The sequence below is a fragment of the Mirounga angustirostris genome, unplaced genomic scaffold (genome assembly GCF_029215605.1).
Source record: "Mirounga angustirostris isolate CCGP_5_RB_7025 unplaced genomic scaffold, mMirAng1.0.hap1 SCAF_9, whole genome shotgun sequence".
Lineage (NCBI taxonomy): Eukaryota > Metazoa > Chordata > Mammalia > Carnivora > Phocidae > Mirounga > Mirounga angustirostris.
Window position 1 is genome coordinate 60,729,515 of NW_026991717.1, and position 24,412 is coordinate 60,753,926.

General features: G+C 37.8%; 1 protein-coding gene across 4 annotated transcripts in view; it reads left to right on the forward strand.

Annotated features, from left to right (window-relative positions):
- The window catches only part of TTBK2 (tau tubulin kinase 2), a 150,662-nt gene that overhangs the window by 97,957 nt on the left and 28,293 nt on the right, over window positions 1–24,412 (forward strand). For all 4 annotated transcript variants that reach the window (XM_054513569.2, XM_045900257.3, XM_064570584.1 and 1 more), the window contains 4 exons: window positions 1,106–1,171; window positions 4,556–4,648; window positions 5,264–5,389; window positions 16,544–16,701. In XM_054513569.2, coding sequence (XP_054369544.1) covers window positions 1,106–1,171; window positions 4,556–4,648; window positions 5,264–5,389; window positions 16,544–16,701 — 443 coding nt within the window. The remainder of the gene's footprint in view (window positions 1–1,105; window positions 1,172–4,555; window positions 4,649–5,263; window positions 5,390–16,543; window positions 16,702–24,412) is intronic.

Sequence of the window (24,412 nt, forward strand, 5' to 3'; positions counted from 1 at the left end):
CAGTGTATGATTTTAAGTCAAAAGACCTTGGTTGATGCTTGGTTTTATCACATACTAATTCTGTGTGTTCAGATAAATTTAGTTACCTCTCAGAGCCTGTTTCTGTGTCTGTGAAATGAGCAAACCAGGACCTTGCCATCACAGAGTTTATATTTCAGTGGAAGAAAATAGGCAGTGAACAAATAAGTAAAAGTTCAAATAAAATAATTTTATGAGAAAAAAATAAAGCAGAGTAAAAAAGAATGGAGTGGCATTGAGGGGGTGGGTAGTATTTTAGATTAGGATGATTAAGGAGTACTTCTCTGAGGAGGTGACATTTGAGCAGAGGGGTTAGTGTGGGGTAGAAGAGCTAGCCATTGGAGGTATGTGAAGAGATGGCTTTTCACTGGGGAGAATAGCAGAATAAGCTAGAAACACAGTTGGTTGTAGGAGAAACCATAAGTAAATCCATTTTGGAATGAGGCCAATGCCAAATCATGGAAATCTTATAGGCCAAGTAAGAAGAGTTTGGACTTTATTCTAAGTTGAGCTCTCTAAGAACTGGGATCATGTATTATTCATGTTTGGATTTATTTCAGTACCTAGCATGTAATAGTTACCCAATAACTTGATTTATGAATATATGAATTGCATGCATAGGGAGGGATATAAGTTGCCACCATCGTCGAATTGAGTTTGAATGAAATAGCCAAGACATGAAGAGGTTGGCATCTTTACTTAGAGACTCCTTATGGTCTTACTGTAATTAAATGTAACCAGAGCCTGAATATTAGTGTATGTACTACAATGCTTGGCATGATTCTAGATATATGAAAGCATTTAGTGTTTTCTAATGTACAGGATTTATTTGTCATAAATGCCACTTTATTTTAAAATGTAGGTACAAAAAATGGGACTCACTGATAATTAAAATGTTAGTTTTTTTAACATGATTTAGAGATATTCTCTAATTTTCTGTAATTTCACAATAAAAAATTAGAAATTTAAGTAGTATTTTATTGTGATGGTAATGCATGTTTCTCCCATCTACTTCATGGGCTCAAGTGTGCTGAGTCTTTTGCTATTTGAAGCTTATTTTATTACTCTTTGCTTGGTTTTGTTGTAGCCTCGAGCTGTGGCAGGCTTTCGAGGGACAGTTCGTTACGCATCAATCAATGCTCATCGAAACAGGGTAGGTATCTGAACTAGAGTCATATCTACATAAGCATGCTGATTACTTGAATCAGAGTAACTTTTTTACATTAGAGTACACAAGTATGGAAGGTGCTTGGGAGCAGATGGTAGGGTCTTAGTAATACTAATGAACCATAGTATGTATAGTAGATAATAGATGTATACAGCTGCATAAAAAAAGTTTTATTTGCGAGAAAAGATAATAGCTGTGTGTGTGTGTGTGTAGGGAACCTTGTGTCCTTAATTAGGTATAAGTAGTAACAAATTTAATATTGAATTTTGAAGAAATAAAACATCTGTGTTCTAGTCGTAAGAAGTTCTTTTGGGAATATCATACTTTCAATACCTAATGAAATACAGGGGTCATCATTTTATCTGTAGTATGCATCTAATCTGTGATATCTCTTCTGCATTAAACCTTTTCTTTTCATGAAGATCTCAAGTACAAACTACTTTTAAATTTTCATCTTTGTAAATTATACCTTTTGGGTTAAATTTTAAAGTCTCTCTCTTTTTTTTTTTTACTTTGCTCCTTTTGTGCTTCTCTGATTTTTTTTTTTTTTTCTCATTCTGAACCTTAATTATGAGTAGGAAAGGTGGGTATTTTATGGATTCTCAATCCTTGAACTTGGCTGGTTGGAGGTGAGAAATTTAACGTGTGATTCCTTGATAAAATAAAGAGAAATCTTTTCTTGATCTTACCTTATTCTTGTTCTGTGAAGCCAAAATTGCCTTAATGAAAATTTGACTAATGCTAACTATAGTAGGAAGAGAATGCAGTGGTCTTAATATGTTATGCTCCAGTTAATTTGGTTTCTAATAATATGATTATAAATTGAAAATAGGAAAAGTATTTTTATCAATGTATAATGTAGCACTCTGCCAAGGATTTCAGCTCATTTGGTTTGATTCAGTGTAATATTAAATTATGGCATCCAGTTAGGGTGCCTGCCTGGCTGGCTTAGTCAGAAGAGTATGTGACTTGATCTCGGGTTTGTGAGTTTGTGCCCCACATTGGGTGTAGAGATCACTAAAAATTAAATAAACTTAAAAAAATTTATGGCATCTAGTCAATTATCCTGTCTTGAAAAGAAAGTACTCTTATTTTCCAGATACATTCTTAAAAACCTTTAAAATTACTAAGCTTTCTAATTCTATTTAAAATTTTGGTCAACATTGGAATCTTTGAGATAGGACACTCTTTCTGAGATAAGCATAAACATTTCCAGAGATCATAATAGCTGTAAAGGCATTTCCAAAATATCTAGTAGAAAGATTATATATTTTTACTTTTAGAAGAGATCTCCACAAATTAAAAAAAATAAAAATACACTCCATTTCAGTTTTTTGGGTACCTTAATCTTAAACTTTTAACATGAGTAATTCCCATACAGTATAGGACTTTTCAAAATACTTGAACTCTGTTCACTACATTGTTGTCCTACATTTCAGTCCTTTATTAATATTTGTTTTATCTCAATAATTTGAAGAAATTTTGTCTTCTGGTTCTGTGGTTGCTATTGAGAAGATCTTTGTCCATTTAATTGTTGTGATTTTGTATTTAATTTGTCCTTTTTCTTTGACTGTTTTAGATATCTGCTCTTTGTCTTTGCTGTTCTACAGATAAGTTTTAATGTGCCTAGATGTGGATTTCTTTATAATTATTCAGTTTGGGATTTGTTGTGCTTCCTAAATCTGAACATTCATGTCTTTCATAGATTCTGGAAGATTCTCAGACATTTCTTCTTTAAATATTGCCTTTTTCCCTTTCTTTCTATACCTCTTTTTTCATATCTCAAATTGATACGTTAGATCTTCTTGTTCTGTCTTCCATGCTGGAAGTTCACACTCAGATTTTTTTTCTGTCTCTGTGTTGTGTTCTAGATAATTTCTTCAGATCTGTCTTCCAGTTCATTAATTTTTTTTCTGCTGTTTTGATCAGCTTTCTAACCTATCCACATAGATATTGAATTTTTAATTTCTAGATATTCTTTTTGGTCCTTTTTGAAATCAAACTGGTCTTTTTATTTTTTTAGATAGGATATGGTTCCATTTTTTGCTTAAGCATTTTAAACATTTTAATTTTGTATTCTTTATCCTATAATTCCATATCTGGAATTCTTGGATATCTAATTCTGCTGTATAATTTCTGTTGTCATTAGCTTATGATAGCCTGCTTCCTAATGTATTTTATACTTTTGAATAATGAGCCTATATTTTCTGGGCCTTTATCTGTAGGACTTCCGTGAGGCCTGAATTTAAAGGTGCTTTTATCTTTAGAGGATTTTCATTTGCATCTGTCATTACTACGGGACACAATCACCCAGAAAACAATTTCTGGATTTGGTTTCCCAGACCACACGAGTGGTATAAATTTAAACCCCAAATCTGAGTGAGGGGCAGGCCTATAGTAACAAATTTTCAGGGCAAATTTTTTAACCACTTACTTTATCCCTTTGATAGTGGTTAAATTTTACAGAAAAAAACAATTATTGCAATATAATGTACATATCAAATATTGCACTAAAGATAGCCCTTTGAGGGTCCTAGCTATTTGGTGAGGGCCTAAGGGGAAGTGTCTCATTTACAACTCCTGTCTTGTGTAGGCTCAGTACTTTTACACCTGTCCCCTTCCTGATTGTTAAAACCCTGGTTGACAAAACCTGTAACAGGTGCCCCTAAAACCAAAGCTTCAGCATCAGCTTGCTTCTCTTGTTTCCAGCTTTCTTTTAATTTTGGCTCCTAGAATTTGCTTTCTTTTTTTTTTTAATTGTGGTAAAAAAAAGTATCACATTAAATTTACCGTGTTAACCATTTTCTTTTTCTTTCTTTCTTTTTTTTTTTTTTTTTGAGTATAGTTGACACACAGTGTTACATTAGTTTCAGGTGTACAACACAGTGATGCAACAACTATGTATGTTATGCTGTGCTCACCAATGTAGCTACCATCCACATTAACCATTTTTAAGCTCACAGTTCAGCAGTGTTAAGTATATTCACATTAGGGTGCAACAAAGTTCTAGGACTTTTTTCATTTTGCAACACTGAAACTCCATACCTGCTAAATGCTTCCCCTTTCCCCCAGCCCTTGGCAACCACTTTCCCTTCTTAATGAACTCATTTCTTAATTAACAGGCTGTTAATTACATTTCCAGCATTTCTGGGTTTTGGGGTTTCTTTGTAGCAAAAAGTACTTCATTATATCCATTCTGTTATGTAGATTGTTATATAGCTAGGTAGATATATTTACCAGATTTTATGGGAAATACATTAAACTTTTTAAGCCTAATAAGGTGAAACACAATGGTTAGGCCTTAGACAATGTAATATACTCAAAAGGAGTAGTAATGTAATGTGATTGAATTCTGTTTGGCTTATGAAGGAAATGGGAAGACATGATGACCTTTGGTCCTTATTCTACATGTTGGTGGAGTTTGTGGTTGGTCAGCTGCCTTGGAGAAAAATAAAGGACAAGGTAATTTTGGAAATGGAAATGGAAATAATCAGTTTTGGTAAGGGAAGGAATAAAATTTTCTCCTGGGTAGACATAATAGATGAGAATATACTTATATATAAGAACTAAAATTAGGGTGATATTAAAGATCTAATTAATGTTATGATTTTTTTTCTATGTACATGGAGAATACTCATTTAAGTATCTATTAAATCATCACTTCTAATTTGATTTTTAGCTTTCCCTCAGAGCTTTTCTTTTCCTGAGTTCTCCCTTTTTCTAAGTCACGTAAGCTTTTAAATTTTAATTGTTACATTATATTGTTTACTTTGAAAACTGTAAACATGTGTTGACAAAGAAAAGTAGGCTAGATTTAAGATCAACTCTTTATTTTGGCAGACTGTCAGTTCACTGATGCAGAACTCTTTGTTAGCATTTTTGTTATTCATTATAATCTTCCCTCCCTCCATAAAGCAGTGTGCATTAAGCTATTAGTAAGAGCTCAGTTCTTGCTTTATACTTAATTACTCACTATCTCATTCCCTAGTACATACCCTTGAGACTGTTACTGAGAGGCTGTTAATGTGTAGCTGCCAAGAGAAATTGACTTTGGTTCCTGTTCTCTTTACTTCCCAGGAGCAAGTAGGCTCTATTAAGGAGAGGTATGACCACAGGCTTATGTTGAAACATCTCCCTCCAGAATTCAGCATCTTTTTGGATCACATCTCCTCTTTGGATTATTTTACAAAACCAGACTACCAGGTAATCATCTTTCTGAGTTCTGTGGGTTAATTCTTCTCTCATTTAGTCTTTATCTTCACTTATTATAGCTTTGAGGGTATTATAAATGAGTATGGGTGGTCCCTAGAATATTATTTCAGTACATCCTGAGAAATGCAGTGAAATTGACTGATGAGGACAGTGTGTGTGTGTGTTTCCTCCCTTCTGGATGGACGTACTTCATTAGAGTTTTAGGTTTGTTTATTATTGAACAGATTTTACTGTTCCTGCTGTGATTCATTGGTGTATAGAACTGCTTATGGTTCAAATTATGTAAATCCTATAGCTAATTTGTTGACAAGAAGGAACTGTCCAGCTAGGTAATGTATCTGTCAAGGGCTTAAGGGCTGTAATATCATATGTTAATATGCTATGGAACAAAATCACTGAAGATTATTGGCTCCATTCTATCTGTGGTCAGTGAATGATTTCCTTAGGGTATCCATTCATAAGGCCTTAGAAGGAATGACTAGGTTTACCACAGATTGCACCCTTAACCCCAACCAACTATATATCAGAAGATTCTATTGCTCTCAGGGAGAAGTTAGAGCTTAATGCAAAATAATCACTACCTCTGAAGACATAAATGAAGCCACACATATATTAAAACAGGCATACGTCATTTCATTGCACATTGCTTTATTGCACTTTGCAGATACTGCATTTTTTTACAAATTAAAGGTTTGTGGCAATCCTGCATTGAGCGAGTCCATCAGCACCATTTTCCCTGTCTCTGTGTCTCTGTGTTACATTTTGATAATTTTTGAAATATTTCAAACTTTTTTCTTATTGTTATATTTGTATAGTGATCTATAATCAGTGATCTTTGATGTTTACTATTATAATTGTCTTGGGGTGCCATGAACCCTACCCATGTAAAATGGTAAGCTTTTTTTTTTTTTTTTTAAGATTTTATTTATTTGACAGAGACATAGAGAGGGAACACAAGCAGGGGGAGTGGGAGAGGGAGAAGCAGGCTTCCCGCTGAGCAGGGAGCCTGATGCGGGGCTCGATCCCAGGACCCTGGGATCATGACCTGAGCCGAAGGCAGATGTTTAATGACTGAGCCACCCAGGCGCCCCTAAAATGGTAAACGTAATTCATAAATGTTGTGTGTGTTCTGACTGTTCCACTGACCGGCCATTCCCCATCTCTCCCTCTCCTTGAGCCTCCCTGTCTTCTGAAACATAATAATCTTGAAATTAGGTCAGTTAATAATCCTGTAATGGCCTCTAAGTGTTCAAGTGAAATGTCTGTCACATTAAATCAAAAGCTAGAAATGATTAAACTTAGTGAGGAAGGCATGCCAAAAGCCAAGATAGGCTGAAAGCTAGGCCTCTTCTGCCAAACAGTTAGCCAAGTTGTGAATGCAAAGGGAAAGTTCTTGAAGGAAATTAGAAGTGCTACTCTAGTGAACACATGAATGATTGAAAGCAAAACAGCCTTATTGCCAATATGGAGAAAGTTTTAGTGGTCTGAATAGAAAATCAAACCAGCCACAGCAATCCCTTATCCAGAACAAGGTCCTGAGTCTGTAATTCTATGAAGGCTGAGAGAGATGAGGAAGTTTCCAAAGAAAAATTTGAAGCTAGCAGAGGTTGGTTCATGAGGTTTAAGGAAAGAAGCCTTCACTGTAACATAAAAGTACAAGGTGATGCAGCAAGTTATCCAGAAGATCTAGCTTCTGAAGGTGGCTATACACTAAAAAAAGATTTTCAATATAGGCAAAACAGCCTATTGGAAAAAGAGCCATCTAGGATTTTCATAGCTAGAGAGGAGAAGTCAATGCCTGGCTTCAGAGCTTCAAAGGACAGGTTGACACTCTTGTTAGGAGTTATTGCAGCCGGTGACTTGAAGCTGAAACCAGTGCTCATTGACCATTCTGAAAATCTTAGGGCCCTTAAGAATTATGCTAAATCTACTCTGCCTGTGCTCTGTAAATGGGACAACAATACCCAGATGACAGCACATCTGTTTGCAACATAGTTTACTGAATATTTTAAGCCCACTGTTAGGACCTACTGCTCAGAAAAAAAAGATTCCTTTCAAAATATGACAGCTCATTGACAGTGCACCTGGCCACCAACGAGCTCTGCTGGAGATGTACAATGAGATTAATGTTGTTTTCATGCCTGCTCGCCACTACATCCACTCTGCAGCCATGGAACAAGATGTCATTTCAACTTTCAAGTCTAATTATTTTAGAAATAACATTTTGTAAGGTGATTGCTGCTGTAGATAGTGATTCCTCTGATGGATCTAGGCAAACTAAATTGGAAACTTTCTGGAAAGGATTTACCATTCTAGATGTCACTAAGAATATTGATGATTCATGGGAAGAAGTCAAAATATTATCACTAACAGAGAAGTCTGGAAGAAGTTGATTCTCACCTTCAAGGATGATTTTGAGGGGTCCAAGACTTCAGTGGAGGAAGTAACTGCAGATGTTGTGGGAATAGCAAGAAAACTAGAATGAGAAGTGGGGCCTGAAGATGTGACTGACTTGTTGCAATCTCAGGGTAAAACTGTACTGGATGATGAGTACCTTCTTTCCTTCTTGAGATGGAATCTATTCCTGGTGAAGATGCTGTGAAGACTGTTGAAATGATAACAAATGATTTAGAATATTCCATGAACTTAGTTGATAAAGCAGTGGCAGGGTTTGAGAGGGTGGACTTCAGTTTTGAAAGAAGTTCTGTAGGTAAAATGCTATCAAATAGCATCACATGGAACAGAGAAATCACTTGTGAAAGGAATAGTCAATCAGTGTGGCAAACTTCATTGTTGCCTTATTTTAAGAAATTGCCACAGCCACCCCTTATGTTCAGCAACCACCATCCTGATCAGTCAGCAGCCATCAGAATCAAGGCAAGACCCTCTACCAGCAAAAAGATTACCACTTACTGAAAGCTCAGATGATGGTTAGCATCTTTTAGCAATAAAGGATTTTTAATTAAGGCATATATGTTGTTTTTTTAGACATAATACTATTGTATGGGATAATGTAAACATAACTTTTATATGCACAGGAACCCAAAAAAGTAATTTAACTTACTTTATTGCGATATATGCTTTATTGTGGTGGTCTGGAGCTGTGCCTGTAAAAATGATGAATTAGTTTATCATTTTTATCTACAAAGTACAACACATAGACTTTACTGTTAAAGAAAGTTTTACATTCTACAGTGTTGTCAGTTTACCCAGTCAAATGACTATAAACAGCAGAGTAAACTTAATTTGTATATATTAACTATTTCTGTGTGAAATGGCAGCTTTTGTATAAGATATAAATAGGATATAAAGCAGAGAGGCCGGGGGCACGTGGGTGGCTCAGTTGTTAAGCATCTGCCTTCGGCTCCGGTCCTGCGATTGAGCCCCGCATCGGGCTCCCTGCTCAGCGGGAAGCCTGCTTCTCCCTCTCCCACTCCCCCTGCTTGTGTTCCCTCTCTCACTGTGTCTCTCTCTGTCAAATAAAATCTTTAAAAAAAAAAGCAGAGAGGCAGCATACAGTCTTGGGTCCTTAGAGATCTTAAGTGAGTGAGTTTCTTTCCTTTATGGCTATTTGTGTTAATAACTGTGTTAATAACTATAGACTCTAACAAATGGAGAAAGTACATTGTATACAAGGCGTTTTGGAGTATGTTCTTATATTTACATTTCATATGTATTTCTGAAATGCACAGAGTTCATATTACCTATAATAAAATAATGAAATAAAACCTATAATGCTAGATTCAGGAAGAACTGGAAAATGTTCCAACTTTCCCACCTTAGGTGCAAAAAATTTTTTATTGATCAAGTATGCATGGGAGCATAAGAGTTGGGCAAACAAAAAATTTTTATCACATTCACCACTTTGTTATGTCTGTAATCTAAAGAAGACTATTGTGAGGGGCCCCTGGGTGGCTCAATTGGTTAAGCATCTGCCTTCGGCTCAGGTCATGATCCCAGGGTCCTGAGATTGAGTTCCAAATCCAGCTTTCTGCTCAGCGGGGAGTCTGCTTCTCCCTCTGCCTGCCGCTCCCCATGCTTGTGCTCTCTCTCTCTCTCTGTCAAATAAATAAATAAAATCTTTAAAAAAAAATAAGTTGCACATGGCCAACATCTCATCCAATAGCCTGCTAGTGCTCACTGTGACAGTAAATGTAGAGAGGAGCTGTTTTGCTCTTTACCAGGAATCTTTTATGCATGTCTCAATTAGAATAATGGTTGACACTTGCTTTTGAAAAGTGTTGACGGTGTTTTGGGAAATTACATCCAAGTTTATCAGTACTTAGTATTTATGTACAAGTGTGTCTTCCCAGCTGGCTTTTAAGTTCTGGAAGTACAACCATGTCTTCTTTTTTTATCCCACACTATCCTCGCACTGTGCCTGGCACCTAAATTTTCAACAAATGTTAGGAAAATTGAACTGAATCTTAGTTTGCCTAACAGTCTCCTACTGAGGAAATCTAAGAAAAATCAACTTGTGAGTGCATAAATACTGTTTTCTATCTGTTAAACTAAACTAGGTGAAGCTATCAGAATTATAACCAAGATTGAAACAGAGATCTTATTATGAATATTGTTTTTATGATTAGATTCTGAAAGAGTATAGCAACTATAAGAGACAAAAAGTTGCCAGGCCACGAATCTTCTCAGGTTAATAAAATTGTGTAGATTTATACACACGTACACGGAAGCACACACATGAGGGCATGTAAAACTGGTGAAATTTGATAAGCTCTGTGGACTGGTAGTGCCCATGTCCCTTTCCTGGTTTGGGTATTCTACTCTAGCTGCTTAAGACGTTACTATTGGAGCACACTGGGTGAAGAGGATTTCTCTTACTGTTTTTGTAATTTTCTGTGAATCTCTAATTTTTTCAGATTAAAAGTAAAAAAAAATGCTGGGCCAACATTTTCAGAAATGTGTAGATAGTGATTAAAAACATTAAATTCTGGGGCGCCTGGGTGGCTCAGTCGGTTAAGAGTCTGCCTTCGGCTCAGGTCATGGTCCCAGGGTCCTGGGATCAAGCCCCGCATTGGGCTCCCTGCTCGGCAGGAAGCCTGCTTCTCTCTCCCCCACTCCCCCTGCTTGTGTTCCCTCTCTCGCTCTCTCTCTCTCTCAAATAAATCAATAAAAAATCTTAAAAAAAAAATACAAATAAAAACATTCAATTCTGTTGTGGCCACCTTATAATTTAAACACTCCTTTTTAAAGTGTTTTGAGAAAGGAACATGTCTCTGAGGAGTGTGTAGGAAGATCTTAACCTTGAATTCCACCACAAGACTGCACTGGTAGGTGACACAGTTACTAGTTAATGGGAAACTAAGATAGCATCAGATTGGATAAAGAAGAACCCTTGGTGCTTTTGCACATTAATTGTCACAATAATGACACCCAGCAGTGTCACAGTAATACCTGGGTAGTGTTATTATTCCCATTTTATGGAGATGTAGTTTAGACCTGTTGCCTGGGAAAACTCGTGGTGCTGGAAGTGGTGTCTGAACCCAATTTCTGACTCATTCAAAGAAGTCCAAACACTTGCCATTTTTCACCATCTTACCTTTGGAGAGGTGGCCACAAACACAACAGCCATTGTGAAATAAATATTACCATGACTGGTTCATGAAAATGCAGTAAAAGAATTAAAGTTACATGAAGAGTTACTAGAAATCTTTGTCAGTGATTAATAGAATCATGTGATCCTGACGTAAGAACATAAAAGTATATTTACTGGAGTGTCCCAGTTATGTTAAGCATTGTTTAGCAAGTTGAGAAGACTAACAAAACCCATAAATACCCACAATGTTGGGGAGCCTGAAACTAAAATGTGTCTATCAGCCAGTTCATACAGTGTACCACAACATTGCTAAAATCAGAGGATATGATAGAGCAGAAATCCAAAGCTGACCAAGCTTCTTATTAATCTTGTTAATCGACTTTCCAGGTTTAGGAGTGGGACTGTTTAAGCAGAGGTTACATCAAAATGCAGCAGGTTTGCCTCTTGCTTCGGGGGACTTAGCTGTTGTAGGATTACCCTGACTCTGATGACATTGGAGTTAATTTTCTCAGAAGGCATAGCTGGGTTGTTAGGGAAACAAAAAAATCAGAGGTTGAGCTAGAGAGTAACAAGGGGGAACCTCACATAAATTAGAGGGCCAGAGGAGATCTCTCTATTTCTTTTGTTCTGTGCCTTCCATCCTTCTACCTCCTGCTGCTGGTCTCTGGTATCACCATCTCAGTAACACACTTTTTTATCTGAGGCCCAGTGGCATATGCTACATTTTCTAAGACATACAAAAATACTCTGATAAATGTAAGAAAATAATTCATGATAAAAGGACATCTGGCATAAGAACTGTTGAGGATCCATTCCCGTGGCAGCCCAGTGCGGGCACTGCACTTAGTGGCGGTGGTGTAAGGGCTCACACAGCAGGGCAGGTGCTGCCTCATGCATAGGGGCTCCCTCTTTCAGGGGGCATGCAACTCGCTCTGTGGGAACCTCCATTTCCAGAGTCAGCAGAGAAGGTCAGGGTCTGCCACTTCTCTTCCCATATGCTGGGTCTCAATCCATCCTCCTTTCTGGTGTGTTTTCTAAAGCCCTCTAATTTTGACTTAAGTCAACAAAAAAATGACCAAAACAAAAATTCCCCGGTTTTATAACCATGCCTTTTCCAATTCCTTTGATCTTTTTAGTTTCCTTTTCTCCGTTTATTATTTTTTTTTCATATGGAATGTTTCGATAAATATTTTATTTATTTATTTTTAAAGATTTTATTTATTCACTTGAGACACAGAGATAGAGAGAGAGAGAGAAAGCATGAGCAGGGAGAGAGGCAGAGGGAGAGGGAGAAGCAGGCTCCTTGCTCAGCCAAGAGCCCAATGTGGGGCTCGATCCCAGCACCCTGGGATCATGACCTGAGCCGAAGGCAGACGCTTAACCATCTGAGCCACCCAGGTGCCCTCTTCAATAAATATTATCACAAATACTTGTTCTCAAAATGTTTTTAGAGTCACTAAAGGTTCTGCACGCGTAATTCTTTTATTTTTTTAATTTAATTTTTTATTAACATATACTGTATTATTTGTTTCAGGGTTACAGGTCTGTGATTCATCAGTCTTACACAATTCACAGCGCTCACCATAGTACATACCCTCCCCCAGTGTCCATCACCCAGCCACCCCATCCCTCCCACCCCCCTCCACTCCAGCAACCCTCAGTTTGTTTCCTGAGATTAAGAGTCTCTTATGGTTTGTCTCCCTCTGCAGTTTCATCTTGTTTCGTTTTTCCCTCCCTTCCCCTATGATCCTCTGTCTTGTTTCTCTAATTCTTCATATCAGTGAGATCATACCATACATGTCTTTCTCTGATTGACTTATTTCACTCAGCATAATACCCTCTAGTTCCATCCACGTTGTTGCAAATGACAAGATTTCAATTTTTTGATGATTGCATATTCCATTGTATATATATACCACATCTTCTTTATCCATTCATCTGTTGATGGACATCTAGGCTCTTTCCATAGTTTGGCTATTGTGGACATTGCTGCTACAAACATTGGGGTGCAGGTGCCTCTTTGGATCACTACATTTGTGTCTTTGGGGTAAATACCCAGTAGTGCAATTGCTGCGTTGTAGGGTAGCGCTATTTTCAAGTTTTTGAGGAACCTCCATGCTGTTTTCAGAGTGGCTGCATCAGCTTGCATTCCCACCAACAGTGTAGGAGGGTTCCCCTTTCTCCGCATTCTTGCCAACATCTGTTGTTTCCTGACATTAGCCATTCTGACTGGTGTGAGGTGGTATCTCATTGAGGTTTTGATTTGTATTTCCCTGATGCTGAGTGATGTTGAGCACTTTTTGATGTGTCTGTTGGCCATTTGGATGTCTTCTTTGCAGAAATGTCTGTTCATGTCTTCTGCCCGTTTCATGTTTGGATTATTTGTTCTTTGGGTGTTGAGTTTGATAAGTTCTTTATAGATTTTGGATACTAGCCCTTTATCTGATATGTCATTTGCAAATATCTTCTCCCATCCTGTCAGTTGTCTTTTGGTTTTGTTGACTGTTTCCTTTGCTGTGCAGAAGCTTTTTATCTTGATGAAGTCCCAATAGTTCATTTTTGCCCTTGCTTCCCTTGCCTTTGGCGATGTTCCTAGGAAGAAGTTGCTACGGCTGAGGTCGAAGAGGTTGCTGCCTGTGTTCTCCTCAAGGATTTTGATGGATTCCTGTCTCACATTTAGGTCTTTCATCCATTTTGAATGTATTTTTGTGTGTGGTGTAAGGAAATGGTCCACTTTCATTCTTCTGCATGTGGCTGTCCAATTTTCCCAACACCGTTTGTTGAAGAGACTGTCTTTTTTCCATTGGACATTCTTTCCTGCTTTGTCAAAGATTAGTTGACCATAGAGTTGAGGGTCCATTTCTGGGCTCTCTATTCTGTTCCATTGATCTATGTGTCTGTTTTTGTGCCAGTACCATACTGTCTTGATGATGACAGCTTTGTAATAGAGCTTGAAGTCCAGAATTGTGATGCTACCAGCTTTGCTTTTCTTTTTCAACATTCCTCTGGCTATTTGGGGTCTTTTCTGGTTCAATACAGATTTTAGGATTATTTGTTCCATTTCTTTGAAAAAAGTTGATGGTATTTTGTGTCTTCCTCAGTTTCTTTCATGAGTATTCTATAGTTTTCTGAGTACAGATCCTTTGCCTCTTTGGTTAGATTTATTCCTAGGTATCTTATGGTTTTGGGTGCAATTGTAAATGGGATCGACTCCTTAATTTCTCTTTCTTCTGTCTTGTTGTTGGTGAATAGAAATGCAACTGATTTCTGCTGCACTCATAATTCTAAGATAGGTTCCCCACCACCATCACCTAGCAATGCTCTGGGCATCAGCCAGGTATCCTGCAATTCAACTTACATTTGGCACTACCCACCCAGAGATAGATGGCATCAAATTCCACAGGTTAACAACTCAATCCCAGAAGACCGCCTCCACTTCAGATGTCACTCCCAAGTCCTGGTTGTCACCTGTACTTCTGACTGACCTATGACTATAATTCAGAGGTTCCCACAACCCTTTCCTTGCATTTGATTAATTTGTAAGAGTGGCTCACAGGACTTGGGAAAACCGTTTTCTCACTAGATGACTGATGTATTACAAAGGATATAACTCCAAAAAAGCCAGATGGAAAAGATGCATAGGGCAAGGTATGAGGAAAGGGTGTGGAGCCTCCAAGCCCTCTCTGAGGGCACCACTCTCTCAGCACCTCCATTGTATTTACCATCCAGGAGCTCTCCAAACCCCATCCTTTTGGGTTTTTATGGAGACTTCATTATATAGGCATGGTTGATTAAATCATTCACCTTTGGTGATTGATTTCAACTTCTAGCCCCTCTCCTCTTTCCTGGAGGCCATGGGATACGACTGAAAGTTCCAACTCTCTAATCATAGGGTTGGTTCCTCTGGTGACTAGCCTATATCCATAGGTGCTTTCCAAAAGTCACCTCATTAACAAAAACCCAGTTGTGGTGGAAAGGGGCTTGTTAGGAATAACAAGAGAGCCATTTTACCTTTATGGCTCTGACGTGGTTTCAGGAACTGAGGACTACAGATCAAATATTATAACAAAAGAGGCTCCTATTGCTCTTTTTTTCTCAGGAAATTTCAAAGGTTTGGGGACCTGTGAGCCAGGAACTGTGGACAAAGACCAAATATATGTAAGAAATATATTTTGGTCATGCAGTTGACCAAACTTATTTCTTATAAATCACAGCACTGCACTCATATATAAGATACTGTGTTAGATACTATGATGAACAAGATCAGATGTGTGCCAGCCTCTTGGAGCTTACAGTCTGAGTGAAAGAGAGAAACCAATTAAATAATCAGAAATAACTATAAATCTACAATTGATAGCATTTGGCCATCTTCTTGTTGAGATGTTTTCTTCAGTTAGGCATCTAAAACAGCACACACTTTGTTTTTCTGTCTCACTGGCCACTCCTTCTTGGTTTCCTTTAGTGAGTCTTCTTTCTAACTAAAGGTTGGAGTGCCTTAGGCCTTTGCCCTTGGACCTCTTTGCTACCTACTCTGCTTAGATGATATCTGGTCCTAAGGCTTTAAGTAATACCTATTCATATCTATATGCTGATGACTTTCAAGTTTGTAGTATATCCTGTTCCACCCTAAACTCCCTAAAACTTTCAGTATCCCAGTCCTCAAACTCTCTGCTTTCCATTTCAGTAAATGACATCACCATTTATTTACCCAATGGCTCTAGACAGAAATCTAAATTATTCTTTACTCTTGGATACTAACAGGGTAAGAGAAACGATGAGGAGAGAATGAAGCCATAATCATAAAATTAAAAATCAGAAACAGTAAAGGGCAGTCTTTGTGAGATCATTATCTAGATCACATCAGAGTTTTGGAATTTAAAGGCAAAAAAATGAGGGATGCCTGGCTGGCTCAGTCTATAGAGCATGCAATTCTTGATTTGGGGGTTAATTTAAGCCCCATTTTAGGTGGAGAGATTACTTTAAAAAAATCTTTAAAAAAATAAAATAAAGACCAAAAATTGAAATATTTAATATAAACCAAATAAAGAGGCAGATTTCTTTGTGATAATTTGTGTATACACTCACACCACATACAGTTGAATTTTTCAAACTCCCCCAAATTGTAAGAAAGCACAATGAACTTCTATATACCCCTTAACCTAGATATAACAACTGTTAACACTGCTCACTTATTTAAGCTGAACCATATAAAAATACTCCTTTTTGACAAAAAAAAAAAAAAAAGATCATATAGTTGGTTGAAACTGAATACATATTTTCACATACAACACAAATTTCCTTTTGCCAAACCATCTGAAAGTAGGTTTTAGAGAAGATGCTTCATTATGTATCTTATAACAAAGACAATTTCGTACATAACTACAAACTGGTACCTCAACTGAGAAAAATCAGTATTTATTCAGTATCGTCATCCACATATAGTCCTTATTCAGAACCCTATTTGTACCATCTGTTTTTTTTTTTTTTAATCCTACTACAGAATTAATTAGTGAGTCTGGCGGCTTTCTCTTAAAGAATAAAATGACATCGTTTATTGTTAGCTTACTCTAGCTTTTTTCTTTATGGCCTAGCTTCTGACATCCGTGTTTGACAACAGCACCAAGACCCTTGGAGTAGTTGAGAGTGATCCTTTTGACTGGGAGAAGACTGGAACGGATGGCTCCCTGACGACCACCACTACTTCCACCACCCCCCAGCTGCACACCCGCCTGACCCCCGCAGCGATCGGGTACGTCCTGCGCAGATCATTGAACAGTGGCTTTCTTAGATGCACTACATTCGCAGAGATAGCTTTTATTTCCTGTGGCTCCTTCAGATGACAAAATGCTAAGACACAGGAGAAAGCCTATGGATTTCCTTGCATTAACATTGCTTTTATATATGTCTTTGTTCGGATTTACTTTTCTTAGAAAGTATTTACAGATCATACTTTGAAATGGGAACTTTGAGCTTGTATGACCTGTTGATGTCATATTTGCAGTGGGTTTTCTTTGAAATGAGGAGGAGTTGTTTGCATTTGCTTCTTTTTTTTTTTTTTAAGGTTTATTTATTTACTTGAGAGAGCGAGCCGGGGGGAGGGGAAAAAGGAGAGGGATAGGCAGAATCCCAAGTGGACTCTCCACCCAGCATGGAGCCCGTAGCAGGGCTCTGTCCCATGACCCTGAGATCATGACCTGAGCTGAAATCAAGAGTCGGATGCTTAACCGACTGAGCTACCCAGGTGCCCTGTTTGCATTTACTTCTAAAGAATATATGGGACCCTGGAAAGAATGAGCCAACTTTACTATGTTTTAGTATGAACAACACATGTAGCTTGTTCCTCTAAGAAAGTGATTTAGGGGCGCCTGGGTGGCTCAGTTGGTTAAAGCGACTGCCTTCGGCTCGGGTCATGATCCTGGAGTCCCTGGATCGAGTCCCGCATCGGGCTCCCTGCTCGGCGGGGAGTCTGCCTCTCCCTCTGACCCTCCCCCCTCTCATGTGCTCTCTCTCATTCTCTCTCTCTCAAATAAATAAATAAAATCTTAAAAAAAAGAAAGTGATTTAATTTACAAAGTGTATTAGGAACAGGTTATCATGTATTTCCATCATCTTGTGTTTTTTTGTTTGTTTTCTTCTATACATGTATTAAATACAGTTGCTTTTGTTTGTTATTAAATAAATTGGGGGGGGTCATCCTTTTTTTTTTCCTGGTCCATTTTTGCCTGCTCTGGTTGCTTTAAAATGTTTGGTTAATGAAGAAAAAAGTAAATAGGGAAAAATCATCATATAATTGGGGCAGTTTATCACTAATCCATTGTTTTGATTTTATATTGAAATTTGGGATCACTAGAGCTTATTGAATCAGAAAAGCTTACATGGACTTGTTTAACTGGGTATGATATCCTGATTAGCTAGTCTCAGAGTTCTTAAGTGAGGGACACTGACTAGCTATATTAGAATAGTCACATAGGTTTGTTTAAAGTACTCACTAAAATAAATAAATAAAATCTTTTAAAAAAACAAACAAATTAGGAGATAATCCTAACACTGGCTGAGTGAATCATCTAACTTTGGTAAATACTAGTAACAGAGCTGGATCCTGTCTAGAAATTTTGATTCTTGTTTTCGTGCCTTTGTCCTCCTCCTCCTTTGATTCTTGTTAGAAGTAGGTAAGTCTCAAACTTGTAGAAATCCAGGTGATAAGGACTTCAGGGTAACTGAAGTCAGTGAAGACAGTGTAAGTACCCATCTCCCAATGTTTCCTCCTAAAATAAAACAATAACAAGAAAGGAAGAGTAAAGCTACACAAAAACCATGTCCTCAACATAATTTGAAGACAAAGGATACCTAGCCTAAACTCCAAAATAAGTAAAAAGAGGAACCAAAACCAACTCTCTCATGCTCCTGCCTCACTCAGCTCTGCCCCAAGGCTTTATAAAGGCAGATCAATAAAAACCATGCAGAGGAAGCGAATTAGAAATAGGACTTAAGATTGATCTTAAGCCAACACCAGATAAACTAATCCCATCCTACAAATGTAATTATTAGAGAGTGTTTGGGTAGATTAGATCATGAACTACAGAGAGGTAAAAATAGGCATGATTCAAAATATATAGCTTCTGGAAGAAAGAAAGAAGAAAAAAGACAAAAAAGAAAGGAGAAAATGCCTTTTATCAGTTGAGCAGTGAAGGAAAAAACATATATGCGTTTGGGTCCGATCAGGAGAGAGAAACTACATAGTAATTTGAACAGGGGAAGATGATACAAGGAATTATTAGCTAATTGGAGTAATGTGGGCTAGACTAATAGGAGGAATAGCAAATGTAAAGTACAGCTCCTGCTCCTGGGGCTGAGATTAAGCATCCAAGAAAGAGCTCTGCTAGCCCGACCCCAGGGCTGAGGTCCTGACCTTGTTGGAGAGCGTATGTCCATTGCTCACTGGATGGCAGGGAAGTCACTCTGATGCCTGGTAGAATTTGCTGAAAATCTGCCCTCTGGAACTTAATGGAAATCTGTTCCCTGGGGTGGCAGAAAAAGCTATTTGCTTTCTTCTAAATAGCGGGGATTGCTCAGGGAAGCTGTTGATTGCTGCTGTCCTCGAGCTGCGAGAGCCAGGTGCTGAGGATGCTGGGATGTGGCAGGTTCCTTGTGCTGGGCAAACTGGCCAAGCTGCACACTGGAGCTCAGAGCAGAACACTGTCCTCCTGCAGTGTCTCTCCAGTGCCCTCTACTGATAGAGCTCCAATGCTAGCTGGCAAAGGAAAATACAGAAAGGGCTCAGGTCTGCTTTCACAGAACTGGCAAAAAGGATGAATTTCAAGCTGAAGGCGATACATCAGTAATCACAGAAGGGCAAAAGGGGAAATAAAATTTGCCTACAAAAGGGAGAACTATAAAATCAGAGGATACTGTGTCTCTCTGACCATAAAGACAAACAAAAATCCCCCAACTTGTTTGGACTTTGCTACATTGACAGAAGAGGGCACTAATTAAACTACAGATCTCATGAAATACTCTAAACCATAAAAATGAACAAGAAAAAGATTTCAAAGATCCATAAAATGTTATTGAAAAAAATCAGAAGAGAAAATCTAATTCATGCTAAGGAAATGTCCTCTCAGAGAAGCGGCCATGAAGGAGAAGAAAACTGTAAAATAAAACCCCAAATAGAAGTTAATATACTTGTGCATTTGAAGATAGGGATAACTACCTTGAATTGGACAGTTAAAAACTAAGAAATCGACCACAGAGTAGAGGGGGATGGGAGAAAAAGGAAAAGGAGAAGAGAGAGAGGAAGAAATGAGAGTTGATTGAGGTCGGGAAAAAAATGGAAGAAAAAGATGTCTTAGAAGTGAAAAAATTATAAAGTGCACAAAGGAGAGCAGGCTCAAATGAAGATTTAATAAAGGGCATTGAATAAAGGCAGAGGGGATAAAAGCCCTAAGAGAATGAAAATAAAATAAATCATTTAAAAGGGCTAGAGGAGCGCTGGGTGGCTCAGGCCAATAAGTGTCCGACTCTTGATTTCGGCTCAGGTCACGATCTCAGAGTGGTGAGATCGAGACCCGCATCCACATCCACACTTAGTGTGGAGTCTGCTTAAGATTCTCTCTCTCCTTCTGCCCCTCCCCCCCCAAAAAATAATTAAAAGGACTAGAGAGAAAGTAGTGTAAATGGAATGTAGAGAGAGGGAGGGGTAACACTCTTTTAAGTCCCTAAAGGAGGAAAACAAGACAATACCAGTTAAAGCTGAGAAACTCAGTGGCAAGGTGAAGTAAGAAAACGGGACTAAGAGCATTTTAAAAGGTATATGTCCAAAGTATACCATTAGAACAAACAGGCAAACCTAAAGTGCCCAAAAAAAGAAAGAAAAAACGTTTAGAAGTGAGAGTGTGAAGAAGATCCATCTTGTAGAGAAAGAAATATAGCAAATATAACAAAATACATATAATCATCAAATACTGTGTCACAGTTGAGACCAAACATTCATAGCAATAAATATACATGGGCTTAACTCATCTATTAAAAAGATTTTCAGTTTGGCTTTATAGTTAAATACATATGCTATATACAAGAGACACACCTAAAAATATTTCAGTAAGGGATGAATAAATATATATGGGAAAAATGGGAGCTGTAAGAGGAGAATTAATGATCCTGATATCAGACAAATAGAATTCAAGCCGAAATAAAACAAGTTACGAAGATGGAAGGATACTTTTTAATGCTAAATGCTGCAATTCACAAATGTTTATTAATATTTAGTCCCAAGAATTCCATTAGTCACCTTTAGGAAGCAACACTACAGGAGTTTCAGGGGGGCATAGCTAGAAACACACAAGTAATTGGAGATCTTAATATGTAACTCAGTACAAGATAGATCAAGTGAACGAAGAATAAGAAATAGACAAAAAATATGACCAATAAGATGGGTGTTATGCATATTTCTTTAACTCTACACCCTGCTGATAGAGCTTGTGCCTTCTGCTCAAGTGCCTCTGGAACATTTATAAAAATTGATCAGTTATTAGGTCACCAAGAAAGCGTATAAGTAGTTCCATAAAGCAGAAGTATTATACTATCTGATCACATTGCAATAAGAACTAGAAATTTCCAACAAAAACATGTCAAAGGCCCTTCCTTCTGGAAACTTAGAAACCTATCAAGCTACTCTTTTTTACATTTAAAGCTAAGATCAGAGGGAAATTTATGGTATTAAATAAGGAGTTCTACATAATGTCAGTATGTCCTATTACAGATGGTATTGATGTTGTTAATCTGGCTAGGGTGATGTTAGTTTCTCCACTGTGAAGTGACTATCTTTCCCTTTCTAAGTAGTAAGTATTTTGTGGGAAGATAACTTTGAGACAATTCATACAAGCTTTGTGTTTCATCATAATTTTGCCCACAAGTTTTAGCATCTGTCACTGTATCTGCCTGAAAAGTATTAGGCCCCCAGGCCTACCATTTAAGAAGTGAGTGCATTTGCTGACCTCTGAATCAAAGCGCTGATTCTTCAGCAAACCTGGTGTGTAAGGGCCAGATAAGTAGCTGCGGGCTCTGCTCTCTCTGCCACCACTGCCGCTGCCTGGAAGTGCAACCGCAGCCTCACACAGTGTGTAAATGAAGGAGCAGGACTCCGTGCCATACCACCTGGTTTACGAAAATAGGTGAGCAGCTGAGCAGGTCAGATTTGGCCCACAGCCCTAGTTGGTCAGCCCTTGCCTTAGAGTATGGGCAAGGGAGTGTGAAAAGGATGTCCGTCCGTTCTTCCTACTTTTCCTGACATCTCTCCAATTCTTCTGTTTATGTCCTTACTTTTTTCCCTTAATCTGCTTCTGTAATTTATACCTTATCTGCAAAGACCCAACACAGACCATGTGCTAATAATATTCTTACATATACTTAGGCACTCATTCGACTCCTGAATGTAATATAATTTTTCTGGGAAGGAATTTCTTTTTTTCCATATCTCAAACTCCCAGATTTGGATCAGAGTTATAGGAGAAAGAAGAAAATAGTAATTATGTAAGGAGTAAAAATGGGGGAATAAATGCAGAGAGGAACCTGAGTCATGTGGAAGCGAGCCCGTGTGGGGAAGATGTGAGAGCCCCTTGAAGTGTGTAGTATCAGAGAGAAGGGGGAAACTAGGAGAGAGTAAGAATAGAAGCAGTTCATAGGTAGGGGTGTGCTTTTATTTCCTCAGGAGTGGAGAAGGAAATGCCAAGGAATTGGCGTAGTTGGAAAGAAGCAGAGTATTAGCTAGGCATAGGGAAAAAAGGATTTGGAAGAATACTGATTAAAATGGGAAAAAATGTGGGGCTAGTAGACTGACTTTCCTGAATTCAGATATTGATTCTTTTGCCATTCCCTTTCCTCAGGAATAGAGGGAATTCTTTCAGTGAACATTTGGATTACTGTGTAGCACATCTATGTTAGTGTCCACTGTAATGCATCAATCAGTAAAGTATATTGAACTTCTATCTGAAAAATCTTTTAGTGCTCCTCACCGGCTCTCTGATCCAAATCTGCAGTTTGAGATATGGAAAGAAAGAAATTCCTTCCCAGAAAAATTATCCTACATTCAGGAGTCGAATGAGTGCAAAAGTATACATGAGAGTATTATTTATGAACTTTATCAACTTTATTTACTTTTGAACTTTAATTACTTTTATAATAAATCCTTTCACATGAACTATTTTAGGCTATAAACTACCTTTTCTATTTTTCTTTCTTCCTTCCGTCCTTCCTTTTTCTTTCTTTCTTTCTTTCTTTCTTTCTTTCTTTCTTTCTTTCTTTCTTTCTTTCTTTCTCTTTCTTTCTTTCTTTCTTTCTTTCTTTCTTCTCTTTTCTTTTTTCTTTTCTTTTCTTTTCTTTTCTTTTCTTTTCTTTTCTTTTCTTCTTTTCTTTTCTTTTCTTTCAAACTCCCTTTTCAGTATGTTCCCAGTGTCAGAACTACAAGAACTGCTTTACAGGGCTATAAGGGTTTTTTTTTCCCCGGGGGCTATTATCAGTGCTTTTCTAAATTATACCTATAACATATCAGTAAGAGTTTCATCTTCTACTGTTGACCCAATAGGGAAAGATGATAGTGAGGGTCATCAACTCGGGCGGAACAAGTCCCTGCAAAATGACTTGTCCTCACAATATGACATATTGATGATACCTGGGCCAGGGTGTAGCTCTTACCCTTGGAGTGGCTCACTGAGAAGATGCCTGTTTTACCACTCAGAATAATTGTGTGTGTCAGGATAGTCTACTGAAAACTGCTTTTTTCTACTTTTAGACATTCCAGATCACATCTAAGAAAATATTTCACTGTGTGGTAAATATTGTGTTCAGTCAGCAATATTTAAAAACAAAACAAACTAGTGTACAAAGTAGAGCTATAGAACATTAGAGCTGACGGGGACCTGAGCACTTAATGAGTGATAGCTGAGAACTGGAAAAAGCTCCTCACAAGCCAGAAGTCTAAGGGAGAGATGAGTTATATAAATAGGACATGAAATTACTTTGAAAGAAATATATCAATGAATGTCAATTAATATTTTTTTTATTTTGTTCCTGGTCAGTTCATGCAGTTCTGTATTTGTTCTGTATAGTTACAGTATTTCTAGTTTTTCCCAGAGGGCAAGAATTTCCTTTCTCCTCTTTATGTCCCTAAAGCCTTGCATATAGTAGATACTTGTCAAAAGTCTGTAAATGAAGAAGCAAATGTACATTTTACACTATTAAAAAAATATAACTGGGGCCCCTGGGAGGCTCAATCATAAAGCATCTGCCTTCAGCTCAGGTCATGATCTCAGGGTCCTGGAATCGAGCCTTATGTCGGGCTCCCTGCTCAGTGGGAAGCCTGCTTCTCCCTCTCCCACTCCCCCTGCTTGTGTTCCCTCTTTGCTGTGTCTCTCTCTGTCAAATGAATAAAATCTTTAAAATATATATATAACTGGTCTCATACCTGCTTATGTCATTATGACACTTGACATTTTTCTGTTTATAGTTTTTGTTACTCTTGCAGCAAGAAATGGGTAAAGAGTAGAAAATATTAAAATTGACAAAGACTTATTAGAAAATAGACCAAATATTTCTAACTTTTAAAGTGATTCTTAAATCAGTGAGTTACTGGATTAAAATTTGTATTTTTAGATCAGCCTGAAAATTTTCCTAATCAAAAATAGAAGTTTTGGGGCACCTGGGTGGCTCAGTCGGTTAAGTATCCGACTCTTGATTTCAGCTCAGGTCATGATCACAGGGTTGTGGGAGCGAGCTCTGCATTGGGCTCCACAATGGGTGTGGAGCCTGCTTAAGATTCTCTCTCTCCCTCTGACTCTGCCCCTCTGCCCCCCCAAAATAGTTCTATTTTGTAGAATTGGCATGGTTTAAGTTTCTGAGGTTTTGTTTTACTCTTTTTTTAAAAAAAAAGATTTTATTTATTTATTTGACATAGAGAGAGAGAGAGA